At 46.5% G+C, this 12491-nt stretch overlaps 1 protein-coding gene across 2 annotated transcripts in view; it reads left to right on the forward strand.

Moving 5' to 3' along the window:
- ITPR2 (inositol 1,4,5-trisphosphate receptor type 2) overlaps nt 1-12121 on the forward strand; it is a 246663-nt gene extending 234542 nt beyond the window's left edge. For both annotated transcript variants that reach the window (XM_072923748.1, XM_030263492.4), the window contains 2 exons: nt 7851-8012; nt 9225-12121. In XM_072923748.1, coding sequence (XP_072779849.1) covers nt 7851-8012; nt 9225-9311 — 249 coding nt within the window. In that variant the 3' untranslated portion in view covers nt 9312-12121. The remainder of the gene's footprint in view (nt 1-7850; nt 8013-9224) is intronic.
- Nucleotides 12122-12491: the final 370 nt, after the last annotated feature.

Raw genomic sequence — 12491 nt, forward strand, 5'->3', positions numbered from 1 at the left:
GCAGGCTATGATTTACAGTTCTGTGTTTTGTATCAACAACATCTGTTTAACAAAAGAAGGGGGAAAAAAAAGCCAAGAACATTTATCTTCTAACCTCTGTACCAGATGTTTCGTTATGCACAAGATCCAGGGATTATATCAGAAATAATTTAATTATTTTAAATGAATGATCTGAAGTGTTTTTCCTAAAGTATGTCTCGTAACCACTAACAACATGAAAACATAGGAATGTGGAAAAATAAACTCATTTTTAACACAAATTTATAATTGTATCTATTTGAAGGGCGCAAATATTATGGACCAAATCCTAGCTTTTGATGGTAGTGTTGGGATTCTTGAAGATTTGCACAGGACAATATCAATTATCAGGGTTATGAGAGAGATAAGGTGGCAGAGAGTGACTGATACAGCAGAGGAAAGCAACAGCTCAGAAATGTGCCGTGGGGAAGGGATGACAGCAGAAGCAAACGTGTCTTCAAGGAGAGCAGCGCTGGGGTGGGACACAAGCTGAGGCTCTCCAAGCACACAGCAGCTGTGCCCTGGCTCTCTCATGAGTCCCCTAGGGTCCCTGCACACCTACAGATCCCTGGGTTCCACCTGGACAGTGGCTGGAATGTGCATCTCAGAAACAAAGCTGCTTAGTTTGGTTTCTGCTTGCCACCTTCCAGGGCAGAGTTGCTGAAGTGGGATCCCTCCCCTTGTGGCTGCTCTCTGGCTGCTGCAGCCGGGGTCAGGGTGGCATTTTCCTCTCTAGGGACACGCTGTGACTCACAGACCTGCATGTGGCATGCCCACAACAGCAGTTGCGTGCACAGAACACATTCAAACTTATGGAAAAAATTACTTTCGTGATCGTTTCCATCTTTTGGAGGTAAATGCAAAGTCCCTTAGGTGTGTTTGATAAGCAGAAATATTGTGGTGCTTGTCCTTTACAGAGCTTCAATTTGAGTGTCTAAACTGCCCCATAGAGCATCAGAGAAAATTCTTTGCAATTTGGGGTTTATTATCATTCCTCACCATAATTTTTGCAGGGGTATCGTAAGTGGGAATGCTGATACAGAAACACTGAGACATTTATAACTGCCTGGCCTGGATATCAGTCTTGAAGAACTCACAATTACTCAGAATTACGGTGATAGATTCTGTTGCAGCCCTCAAAAATATTCAGGCAAGTTAAAATGAAAGTAAATGCATCAATGACACTGGTAAAGCAGAGAGTGGATCTGTATTGTGGTTTCAACCTTCTTTCAGGGGGTAACAGGTTTTTCTGTTTTTCTGTGAGTTGTGGGAGCTGTAGCATGTATCAATCCAGTGCAGACCAAGCCAAACCTATTCGTTTTCTTGTTGCATAAAGATTTATCTGTAATTGCCAAGGTTTATTTTTATTTTCTTTGAATTACTGTTCTGGATGCATATAGATGCATAACAATTCCTAATTTCCCTCCCTATATTCTTGTTCAGCACAGATTGCTTATCAAGTACAGTCTTAACATTAAAGTGTCAAACAGGATTTGCAGCAAGCTATTTAGGTTTGTAGTTTAGGATGAACGTTTATCAAATTGTGGATTAGCTGAATCATGCACTGAACCAAATTATTATTGTCTGTGATTAAATCACAAAGTGGTTATTGCCCTGTGTCATCTAAAGCACATGATAGCTTAAATCTTGAAAATCCCTTTTTAAGGAGAATCTAGGAGCTATATAATGCTGGACTTTTAGGACCAGACTCTGTCCCTAGACATAAAAATAATAGCTTTCAAAAGGTCATTTGGACTTATCCCTCTCTGCTTATATGGGCAGCACATTGGGAAGGGAATGGATGGGTTTATTTGCATTTCAGACATACAGAATAGTTCTCAGCAAATAGATCTCTTTGTACCCAGCACTGAAGTATTTATTCAAGGTGCTGGCCCATAAAAGGGGAGTGAACTGTTCCTTCTTGTGCCTGAAAGGTCAGGGGCTGCCTGCTGGAGAGCAGTGGTGCCCAGTTTGCTTGCACAGAGGACTGGCAGTGCCACTCTTCAGCCCTGGAGGCCACGGGATGACCAGCGGGGTCTCTCCTCAGCACCAGTGCAGCAGAATTTTACCACCCCAAAGGGGCACTTGAGGGGCTACAGTCTCTCTAAAGAGGCTCAGTCATCCTAAAGCCGTAGGAGCCTTTTTTGGGGGCTGGAGCACAAAGATGTGCTCCAGGACAGCCCAGCACAGCAGACGAAGGTGCCGGTAGCAAATCTTCCTGGTGATTGATGCCCATATTCTTCTTGTGCACTCTTCAGCGACCACCTAGCTGAAGAGCAAGAGGGCTTCCAGCACCCCTGTTTTCTCAGCCTTGCTGTCAGGGCACAGCCCTCCTGCTGACAGCCTCTCCGAGTCACTGAGGAGAGAATGATCCTTGCAGAACCCTGGGCTGGGAGACACAGAGGCCTCTCCCCTGCCCTGGTGCATGCAGCAGGGCAGGTCACGGCCCAGGAGGAGTCATGAGCAGTAGTCACCACTTTTCCTGGTGAACAGATAGGAGGGAAGTCCTGAAAGGGCTTGTCTTCATGTTGCAACAAGGGGTCACGGGGTGGAAAGGGCTGAGAGTCACTGCATTAGAGCGTGCTGGAGAAATGAGTCTGCACAGCTGCCCGCAGCGTGGCCCTCGCAGCCCGTGGCACCAGCACCGGCTGAAAGTCTGCATTAGGCTGCCTTTGCTCCTCTACTTCATCCCCCTTGTCCTACTCTTTGACCTATTTTCTCTCACTGTTATCTAGTAATCTATTTTTTAAAGGCTCAGCCCAGTCTTTCCCGCTGGTTGCAGCTGATCCATTTCGCTGCTAGCCTATGAAACCAGCACCTCCTAAAGAAACATCCCTCTGCCAATTACTCCGAAGGCATGGATTCAGCTCAGCGTGAGAGCTTCATTGAAGCCAGTTGGCTGTGCCAACAGGACAGGGATGGCTCAAGAGAGGCTTCGTACAAAGTATAGAAACTCTCAGCAGATTTCTTCAGTCTTTCCTTCATCCATGCTACGCTGGAGCCAGGAGAGTCAGAAAAACGGTAATATTTTCCCGAAGGGAGGACTTATCCCACAGCTCTGCCATCCCCCTGGAAAGCCCACAGAAGGGAAGGAGAGAGTTGCACACAAAACTGCAGGAGGCAGACACAGACTTCTGCTCTGAGCCTGCCTCTCCCAGACAGAGGGTTTGAGGTTTTCCAGCGAGCTCAAGGAGCAAATCCTCTAAGCCCTGTGATTTCTCAGGCATGTGCCCTCACCGTGGGCACCTCGAGTACATGCACCCAGGGCACTTGCACAGAGGTCTGGCTCTGGGGGAGCTGTGCCTGCGGCTGGAGCCCCGCCAGCCAGGGGGAGGACGGAGGGAGCGAGCGTGCTGGATCACCTCACCAAATGTCTGCTCTGCTCGTGTACAGTCTCTCTGGCCCACAGCCTTTTGGCTTGCCCCACCTGCCTTTTTTCCCTTTTTTCCCTTTTTTTTTCCCTTTCCCCCAGCTGAATTGGTGGAGAGGAGGTTGCAGCTCCTTTTTGTCCCTGCAGCTTTCCTGTCTGGCTGACGCTGTGCCCTGGACACAGATGTCTGCTTAAATATGGATCCTGCGAGGCACAAGTTACGTTTGCAGGAAGAGTGTGGAGCAGGAAGATGCTGTGATCTGTAGGTAGGCTGTGAATTGCTGCTGTCCAGTGCAAGAATGAAATAACAATATGAAATAACAATAACAACAAACTGCCTTGAACAGTGGTTGTTTAGAAAGAAGATTTCGGTACATTTTCACGATTAATTATTTATCCAAGCAGCTACTGCCTTTAAAAGCATCCCGTCCACATAGCTCACCCTCTGTGAGCTCATTAATGCTGGAGCTGTGTCACCTCAGGCTAACCTGGTGGCTGTTGATTGAGTCCCGTGACAGCTGTTTGCAGAGGTTTGCCCTGCTCCCTGCCAGCAGCCTGCCTTCCTCCTCCAAATTGCCTCTCCATTCCAGGCAGGGTTCAAATTTCTGAGTGAACGCTATCCTGGGCAAAATGGTTGGATTTCTAAGAGTAATAGGTAAGGCATGACAGATAACATCCTGCACGCCCCCAGGAGTGCTCCTGCATGTTACAACTTGAAGGTGTTGGTCAAGGTGAGCCCTGCACCAAGCACAGAAACATTTAAGTCGCAGAACAAATGTTTGGGGGGTGTACAAACATGTTAATGACCTCCAGTTAATTGGCAAGCAATTACCTTGAAGTAAAAATAGCTTTCCCATTGCTGAGCAGTCACAAGAGTGCGTGTCCCCCTATGAACACTGAAATTTTTGCCCAAGGAGCCTTGTCCAACTTGCCTTCTCAGTCCTGGTAGGTCTGTGATCAAAAGTTTGTTGTCCCCAGCACCAACTGCTGTTTGTTTGTGGTGCAGACTCAGCAAACAGAGCTGTCTGCCAAAGCTAATTTTCACACCGCCCTTTAATGAAGTTTTGCAGTTCATAATGCAATGAAAAAGCAAGATCATATTGACTGGCAAAAGCGTGTGGTTCAGCAAGGGAAGGTACCTGCTGTGTGCACTATAAAGGAACTATCAGTGAAGGCTAGGTAAGTATTTTTAACCTAAAGACAGCTTGGCAGGCTATAATGTGTCTCCTACCGAATTTCGAATCTTTCTGATCCTTTGCATGAGAGAAATAGACAGCTGGACTGATTTCATCAGATGTGTATTGCAGCTGAGAACCAAGAGACCTGCACCTAACACAGCTCTTGGGACCCCAAGTGGGACCTGTGGGCAGATGTTTGACCTGCTGCCTCTCTGCCACCTGCAAAAGTCAGCAGCATCTTTTCATGAGGTCTCCAGTCCATGCAAACCATCAGCTTCTCTTAGAATTTGGATCAAGTCATTGCTTGATCCTCTACAATACTTTGGGAAAAAAAAAAAGGCCCAGATTTTCCTGATCCACACCTGGGTTTCATTCCTGGAAGAGATTGTCACAGCATTTCTAGGAAGGTGATAACTGGGCTCACGTGAATGAGCGGAGTCCGTCGCTGAGGTCCCGTGACTCTGGGGCTTGTGGTGGCCGAGATGAGCTGGCACATCTCGTGGTGCAGGGTGCTTCCAGCTGCAGAGCCACGTCTGTTGTCTGTTCCGTGGGCTCCACAGCATCCTGTGCCAGCAGGTGAGGCTCTTGCTGCCTGTGCCATCCCTGTCTCCAGCTGCTCCTGGCCATCCCTCTCTCCAGGCAGCGTAATGTCACGCTGAGGAGGAGGGAAGCAGGTGACACTGGGACCCTCAGGACAGCCAGGTGTCTGGCACTCGCACAGATTCCTCTGGATGCTGCAATGTGGTGCAGGGTCAGTCCACAGAAATCTTGCCAAAGCAGCCGGAGGTCTCTGCCTTGTGTCCTGGAGGAGCGAGGGAGTGGCAGATGGAAAAAACAAAACTAGCAAAATGTATTTCACAATCCTGGCAGCAGTACTCGGCAAACAGAGGAGCCACAATGATGGAGTCTCAGATTGCTCTCTCTGTACAGCCTGGCTTTAGGAACTTTGGCGTTGTTGTGAGGCTTGAAAGGGCTCCTGTTCCCTCCGCTGGCTCCTATGGCCTTGCATTTGGTATCTTCAGGTGTTTCAAGCAGGAGGAGCCGTAATGAGTGCAGATACCAGAGCTTTCCAGGAAACATTCAGGTACAAGTGCAGCTCTGTTCACTGTAGCTGCCTTGAATTAAAGTTCTGTGCCTGTAGTGGCAGACAAATTTGCTGGCAAACATTTTGAAGAAAAAAAAAAAATGAAGAAAAAGGCATCAATCCAGAAAGGCACTGTGCACAAACTAAGCTTGGTATAAATGAGTACACCTGTGCTCGACACCAGGCACGTGATGAATGCTCTGCTACATCCTAGCCAAAATAAATTTAAAATAAATATCGGCGTGTACTGGTGGAAGATGAATGCTGGTCTTGTAAGCAGGACCACATGTGGCAGAAACAGGATCCTCCCGCTCCGCGTGTCAGCTGGGGATATCCACAGGGAGGGTCACGTGCGCTCCTCTTGAGCTCACCAGCAGAGCTGGTGAAAACAGGTTTTGATTTGAATGAGTTATGACCCATTGAAAATGGCATCATGTGTAACCACAGTAAATTGTCATAATGAGATCACGAGGCTGGAGAAGTGAGCGGCGAGCAAAGAGGCCGCGTTCCACCGGCGCCCACGGCTGCCAGCCCGGGGCTGCAAAATGCAACCCGGGGACACGCTCCTGCTCCCTGGGCATCTTTGGTGCTTTAGTGACAGGACCAGGGGTGGCAGAGCCAGGCAAAAACTCATTGGAAGTTTTGAGTTAAAAAGAAGAAAAGGCTAAAATTCATGCAGCTTGGCATTTAGTCTTATCCAGAGTAACAGAGGGGACTGGGCTAACACAAAGAGTGGACAAACACAAGTGCTGTTAGTGCTGCATGCTCACTCAGGCTTAGCCTGGTTGTTTCTAAATCATGCTGCTGTAGGAGGGGGGGGGTTTGGTGTTCAGGACAGAGCACTACAGAGGTGAAAGGAAATCCTCCTGGAAGCACGATAAAGCCTTGGTGTATCCCAGGCTCACAGCTCTGCCAGACCTGCTCAGGCATGGCTGCCCTGGGCTGCCCAGCTGTAAATGCTGCAGAATCATCACTGCCTTCTCTACTTTCACAGGAAAAATAGAGGCAAAGTCTAAGAGTATGATCAGTTTGATGGACTTAACACTTTACCAAATACCTGCACAACACAAGTAGCAGAGCTTCTGCCTTCCAAGTGTCTTGTAGGTGGACTATTGGAAAAAGCTCCTTTCCATTCCTCCCAACACAGTGCTGTTTGTGTGGGGCCATTCACAGCTCAGGGGACTGGAGGAACACGCTCATTCTGCTTCTCTTCTCAAGTTATCAATGCACGTGGCCCAGCCACATCCTCCTGCTGCCCGTGAGGCACAGGGCATCCTGCACGCTGCCCACTGCAGGACCTGCTCTGTTCCCTTGGTCTCAGGGCAAAGCAGGTTGCCCTCCACGTGGCTGCCACTCCTCCTAGCCTTGCACCCTTCTGTCTCCTCTGTCTGTTAAGCTCTGCACACAAATATCTGTGCCCCTGAGCCATGGAGACAATTCGGGCTCGTGTGGATACGCAGCACCTTCCTGACTCATATTGTTTATTTACAGTGGTTTGGTCATGGCTGAATTCATAGCCTGAGTCCATGGATAAAGAAACACCCAGCTCGGTGCTGTTCCATGCAGTGCCCTTGGCCCCGGGGTTGTGCTTGCATTTATCCAAGATGCACGGTCTGAACTGCACATTGAAGCCTAAGCTGTTCCCAGGGCCCCACCTCTCCTGCTGTGGGCAGCTAGATCCAGGTCCTTCTGCTCTTCCAGTAGAAGTGCTTGAGGCTGGTCTGGAAGGCTCTTGTCTTATTTTCCTGGTGCTGCCTTGCTGACATTGCTGCAAGGACGGCGAAATAGATGGAGACCAGCCAAGCTGAAGAGACAGAGGAGAAATGTGTCCCTGCATACACTTAAGAGCAAAGCACGGGGAGCACTGAGGCTTTCCTTTCCTGGTGTACCAGAGGAGTCTTCCCAGAGGGGGCATTTCTGCCTGCCAGAGCCACAGGTGAATGTGCCAGCACTGCCCACACTGCAGCACGGGTGCAGCTGTGGGGAACTCAGATTTTCCAGTTGGTACTTTCTCTGTGGCTAATGAGAACCAAGAATAAAACTGTTCATTTGAAATACTTTCTGAATTTACTGCTTAAGCTCACTTGCTGTGTGTCATCCACTGAGCAGAAGTCTTTCTGAGCTTTCATTCTCTAGTCTCAGCTTAGTAGCCCTGCATAAACCCCTACTAACACGCCTCATTTTTCTGATACCCATGTAGGAGAAGAATTTGGACTGGTTCCCTCGGATGAGAGCCATGTCTCTGGTTAGCAATGAAGGCGACAGTGAGCAAAATGAAATCAGGAACCTTCAGGAGAGGCTGGAGTCAACCATGAGCCTTGTAAAACAGCTTTCCAGTCAGCTGGCTGAGCTCAAGGAACAGGTAAGTGCCCTGTGTGGGTAGCAAAGCGAGCACGTGTGAGTGAAGGCGCTGCCTTCCATCAAGTCGCAGTCAGGACACCCTTACAAAAGAGACTTTTGTCTCAGGAAGGTTTTGTCTTTCCCTCCAGCAAGCTTTCTGGGTAGATACACTGATAAGGGTTTGCAGTGAAATTGTACTCTGTTAGCAGCAGCAGAGATCAGGTAAGGAGAAAACTCTGAGGGGGAATTAGACATGCAATGCTCCTGGGGAGTGTGCAAGGACAGAGGGGAAGGTGCAGAAGGGATGAGGGGCTGCGTAACCCGGCAGTGAAAGGATGTAGTGTCAGGAATAGCTGCGTAGGGATGGGAGCCTGGAGGGAAAAAAGCCTTCTGTGTCCAGCCCGTGGGGTTTTCCCCCACTGAGAACATCAACAGTGCCCTTGTGAAAACCATTTGCAGAGCCTGTTGCTTTGCTTGTGTCACCCTTGTGCTGGTGCCCTTCCTGCAGCTCCCTCTGCTCTCCCGGATGGAGCACAAGCTGCTGGCCTCTCTAAAGCCTCCCTTAGAGCCCTGCTCCTGCCCACATCGCCTGCCTGGTGTGTTTGCACTCCCTGCAGGATCAAAAGGCCAGCTCCTTTTTTGCTGCAGGTGCTGGTCACCTCTGCTTTGCTCATTACAGTTTCAGAAAAGCATCTGTATGTGTTCTTTATTGGAAGCCTTTCAATGGCATCAACAGAGTTATCTAATTATTCCCCTTCAAGGCCCTCCTTAAAACTTTTCCCTGTGAAAAAACCAACAAAGGTTTAGGCTGGATGTGCTGAGACCATTGCTCATTGTGCTTACCCACAACATCCTGGTGGGATTTTTTTCATCCCCCTCTGGCCGAATCTGTTCTCTCCTGGCTTAAATTTAAACTCTGTGTGGCCGGGGCCATCTTTTAGTTCCGTGATTCTACAGCACCAAGTGCAAACGCTGACCCTCTGCAGGGCTGCACAACACAATAGCAGCCTGCCGGGGGATAAGAATAATGTATAAATGAGAATAAATGTCCACACTTTGCAGGAAACAGATCTCCCACTTCAAAGACATCCCTTACTTGTAATTTTCTATGCTGAAGAAAAGAATTCCACTCCCTGTTGTTTTGCTTATATGTATCTTGCTCTGTGACTGCTAAATAATAGTAAAAAGAAAAAAAAAATCTCAACTCGTCTCTCTCTCTGCCTTTCCACCTTAGATGACAGAACAAAGGAAGAATAAGCAGAGGCTGGGCTTTCTTGGATCAAACACACCCCATGTGAATCATCACATGCCACCACCCTGATACCACGGGGAGAAGCCGTGACTAGCCTTTCATCAGTATTCCTGCTTTATTATAGAATAAAAAACTGAGATTGAGAGGAGTGAACAGTGCCTATTGTTACAAAGTTAAAAACAACCAAGTGCCAAGATGTTAAGTGGTTTAGCTCTGGGAACAATTTGTAGCTGTTTTTCGTGGTTGAGAGGGACCACAACCTAGAATGTGAGCGATACAAGGCAGCTCGTTTGTATTCCCTGCCTGCCCGGCCGGGCTGCGGCTCCAGGGCTGGGACAGAGGCTGGGACAGAGGCTGGGACAGTGCCTGCCCATATCCTGGGAGCCCCTTTTTCCCCGGAGCACGGGGAGGAACAAGCTGAGCAGAAGGAGGAGAGGTGTTTATTGAGGCAAGCACGACAGCCTGGCTCAGAATCAATAGGTCGTCTCTGGCTCACTTGCCAAATAGCAAAATTAGTCATATTTGCTTGGCATTTACTATTTTTTAATTACTGAAAATATGTCAGTCCGTAAGCGGTGATGTTGCTTCAAGTAACTTCTACTAGGAGGGAAAAGGGGAGAAGTCTCAAAAGACTGAGAGAATTAATAAAAAAAAAAAAAAAGGAAAAAATAGAAAAAGTTGCAAAGAGAAACATTAACGCTTTTGAATTTTAGCTGTCACCATGCAATTTCTTATTTATAACATGGAGCACAATGGATCTACAGCTGTGGGAATGTTATGCACATAATACTGACAACATAACTGGAAATGATTTCTTTCTCCTGGCTTCAGATGTTCTCGATTAATGTGGCCGTGAGGTTTCACATACTGAGGAGTTAAACTGTGTTTTAAATTCAAGTTCCAATGGAGGATTCAGGGTAAAAAAATTATACCCGTCATTTGAAGCATGTATGGGATTTTATTTTTAAAAAAAAAAGCTTAGAAATGTCTTTCTGTACAGAACTGTAATGGTGTCATTACCTTCCATAAACTCATCTTCAGAAATAGTTGACTTGAGTAAATAAACACCATATTCTGCCAGCTTTCCTCTGAGCTAAAGATCATGGGTTGATGATTTTGCCTGCCCTTCCCACTTCCAGGGGTTTGCAGGGAAGCCTGGTGGGGAACAGGGGAGCAACATCAGAGAAGCTCCTTCCAGCTCTCAGCCCTGCAAAAGGCAGCAGCTAAGTCACCAGTGCAGGTTTCTGCTCTGTCCTGTATTTCTTGGGATGGCTTGAAAGAAAAGTTACAGGGTTTCTACAGAGCCCTAGGGGACTCTTTTGTCTTTTGGGAAAAAAATAGAGGGGCACAAATAGGAGTTGGGTCCTCAGTTCAGTTTAATTTCAGTGGGTTTTGGTTACCAGATTGTCTCATATTTGAAAATGCACCTCTTGTTACATGGAAGTCGCTTTTTAAACCAAAATATTTTTGCAGTGATTTGCCCCTGTGAAATTTTCATTTTGTTATAAAAGCCATTTTGATTGAAAGAAAAAATATTATTGATGTAAATATTTTCCAGTTTCTTCCTGGAGAAATGCTGTTGTCCTGGTTAAGGCACTATTCAAACCAACAGGCCTAGAGTAAAGGGAAGGAAGAGATATTTCACTCTCTTTATCCCAAATTCAAACCAGTTCTTTTTTCTTATTTTTTTGTGTCAGGGATGTGGCTGAGATAAAAGTAATATATTTTAGCAATATATTTATATCATCTACCACTAAAATATCTGTTGGCTTCAGTTGTGTCCTTCAAAAACAGTGCAGAAATCAGAGGTTTGTGTATTTTACTGGAAGAAAATCTCTTTCTGCTGGCCTTAGTCAGGAGAGCACCCTGGCTGTGAGAGGTGATGGCCAAAGGAGTTGCCCACAGACATAAAGTCAGCAGTAAATTGGTGGAGACTCAGACCCTGTAGCTGTATTAATTCAAATTAGTTCGTACAGTTAATCAGACCTACTCATAACTTCTGTTGCAGCAGCAATTTCCTCTTTCTCACAAGTGTGTTTCTAAAACACAAAGCACAGCTCAATTTTAAGATAAGTAAAACTCTCATTATTTTTTGGGGGTGCGTGGTTGGCTAATACTGGAATGGGTGGGCACTTTTCTTGTTTACACTCAGAAAAAGCAGCTGCACATCAGGAGCTGGAAGAACCTGAGGCTGGATGGGTTTGTGCCCAAGCTCAGGGCTGCGGGTGGGTGCTGCTGGTGCTCCCTGTGTCTCACACCCCAGGGCACATCCCCTTGGGCTCAGGAGCCCAGGAAGAGTTACAGCATCAAAATCAGAGAGCAGATGCTGGTTCACCTTGGCCACGGTGCCTTTGTGCTGTTCACAGCTTCCCAGAGAGACCTCTGTAATCAGTAGCAGTAGGTGATGCTACTTGCACAGACTGTAAATATATTTCACTGAGAATTTCGACATCTTTGCTGTTTCTGTCAAAACTTAGGCCCTGCCCTGCTCTCATCCATGTGAGCAATCTGCACACTCACATGTGGTAAGGCAAACAGGAGGCTCCTTGCGTGGAAAATGGTTGCAGGGCCAGGCCCCAAGACCTAAAAGATTGTGAAATATCCCCATGAATGAGTTTATAACAAAAAAAATCATTGTTTTATACATATATTTATGTGTATATCTTTGTTTAATGCAGCTGGGGTAACCTCTTCCTAGGCAAGTATCAATTACCTTACCTATTTATATTAAATGATTGCAATGAAGTTAAAACATCTAAGAGCTTTTAATGCCTCAGAGAGATTTATCATTATAAGCTCCTTGACAGTTAAAATCTACTTAAGTAAATGTGTCCATTGCTGCTGGATGTAACTTTTAATAAAGTCTGTCATTTTATATATGTCTGTCTCATTCTTGGTGCTGAGTTTCTGTGTGAGATTATTTTGCACATTTTTGTCCTCTTTATTTTTTTTTCAATGTTTTTAGTGTAACCAAGGGCTTTCCCTGCTCCTTTGGGTGAAAGAATTGAGAAAGACAGACTGTGTCTCTCAACGGGGATAACTTGGGCTAAGGAAATCTGTGATCTTGTGAAAAAAGGAAGAGCCTTCCTTACAAACCTGTGGTCAGAAAACTACACCATAAAAGTGCTTTCTTTCCTTTTTACAGCTTTTTTTTTTTTTTTTTGACATATAGTCAATATTAATGATGAAAAGAATAAGGCCTCTTCTTAGCAAGAGAAAGCCTGCTAATTAATTAGTAAGCAAAATCCT

This window comes from Taeniopygia guttata, chromosome 1A (assembly GCF_048771995.1).
Source record: "Taeniopygia guttata chromosome 1A, bTaeGut7.mat, whole genome shotgun sequence".
Taxonomy (NCBI): domain Eukaryota; kingdom Metazoa; phylum Chordata; class Aves; order Passeriformes; family Estrildidae; genus Taeniopygia; species Taeniopygia guttata.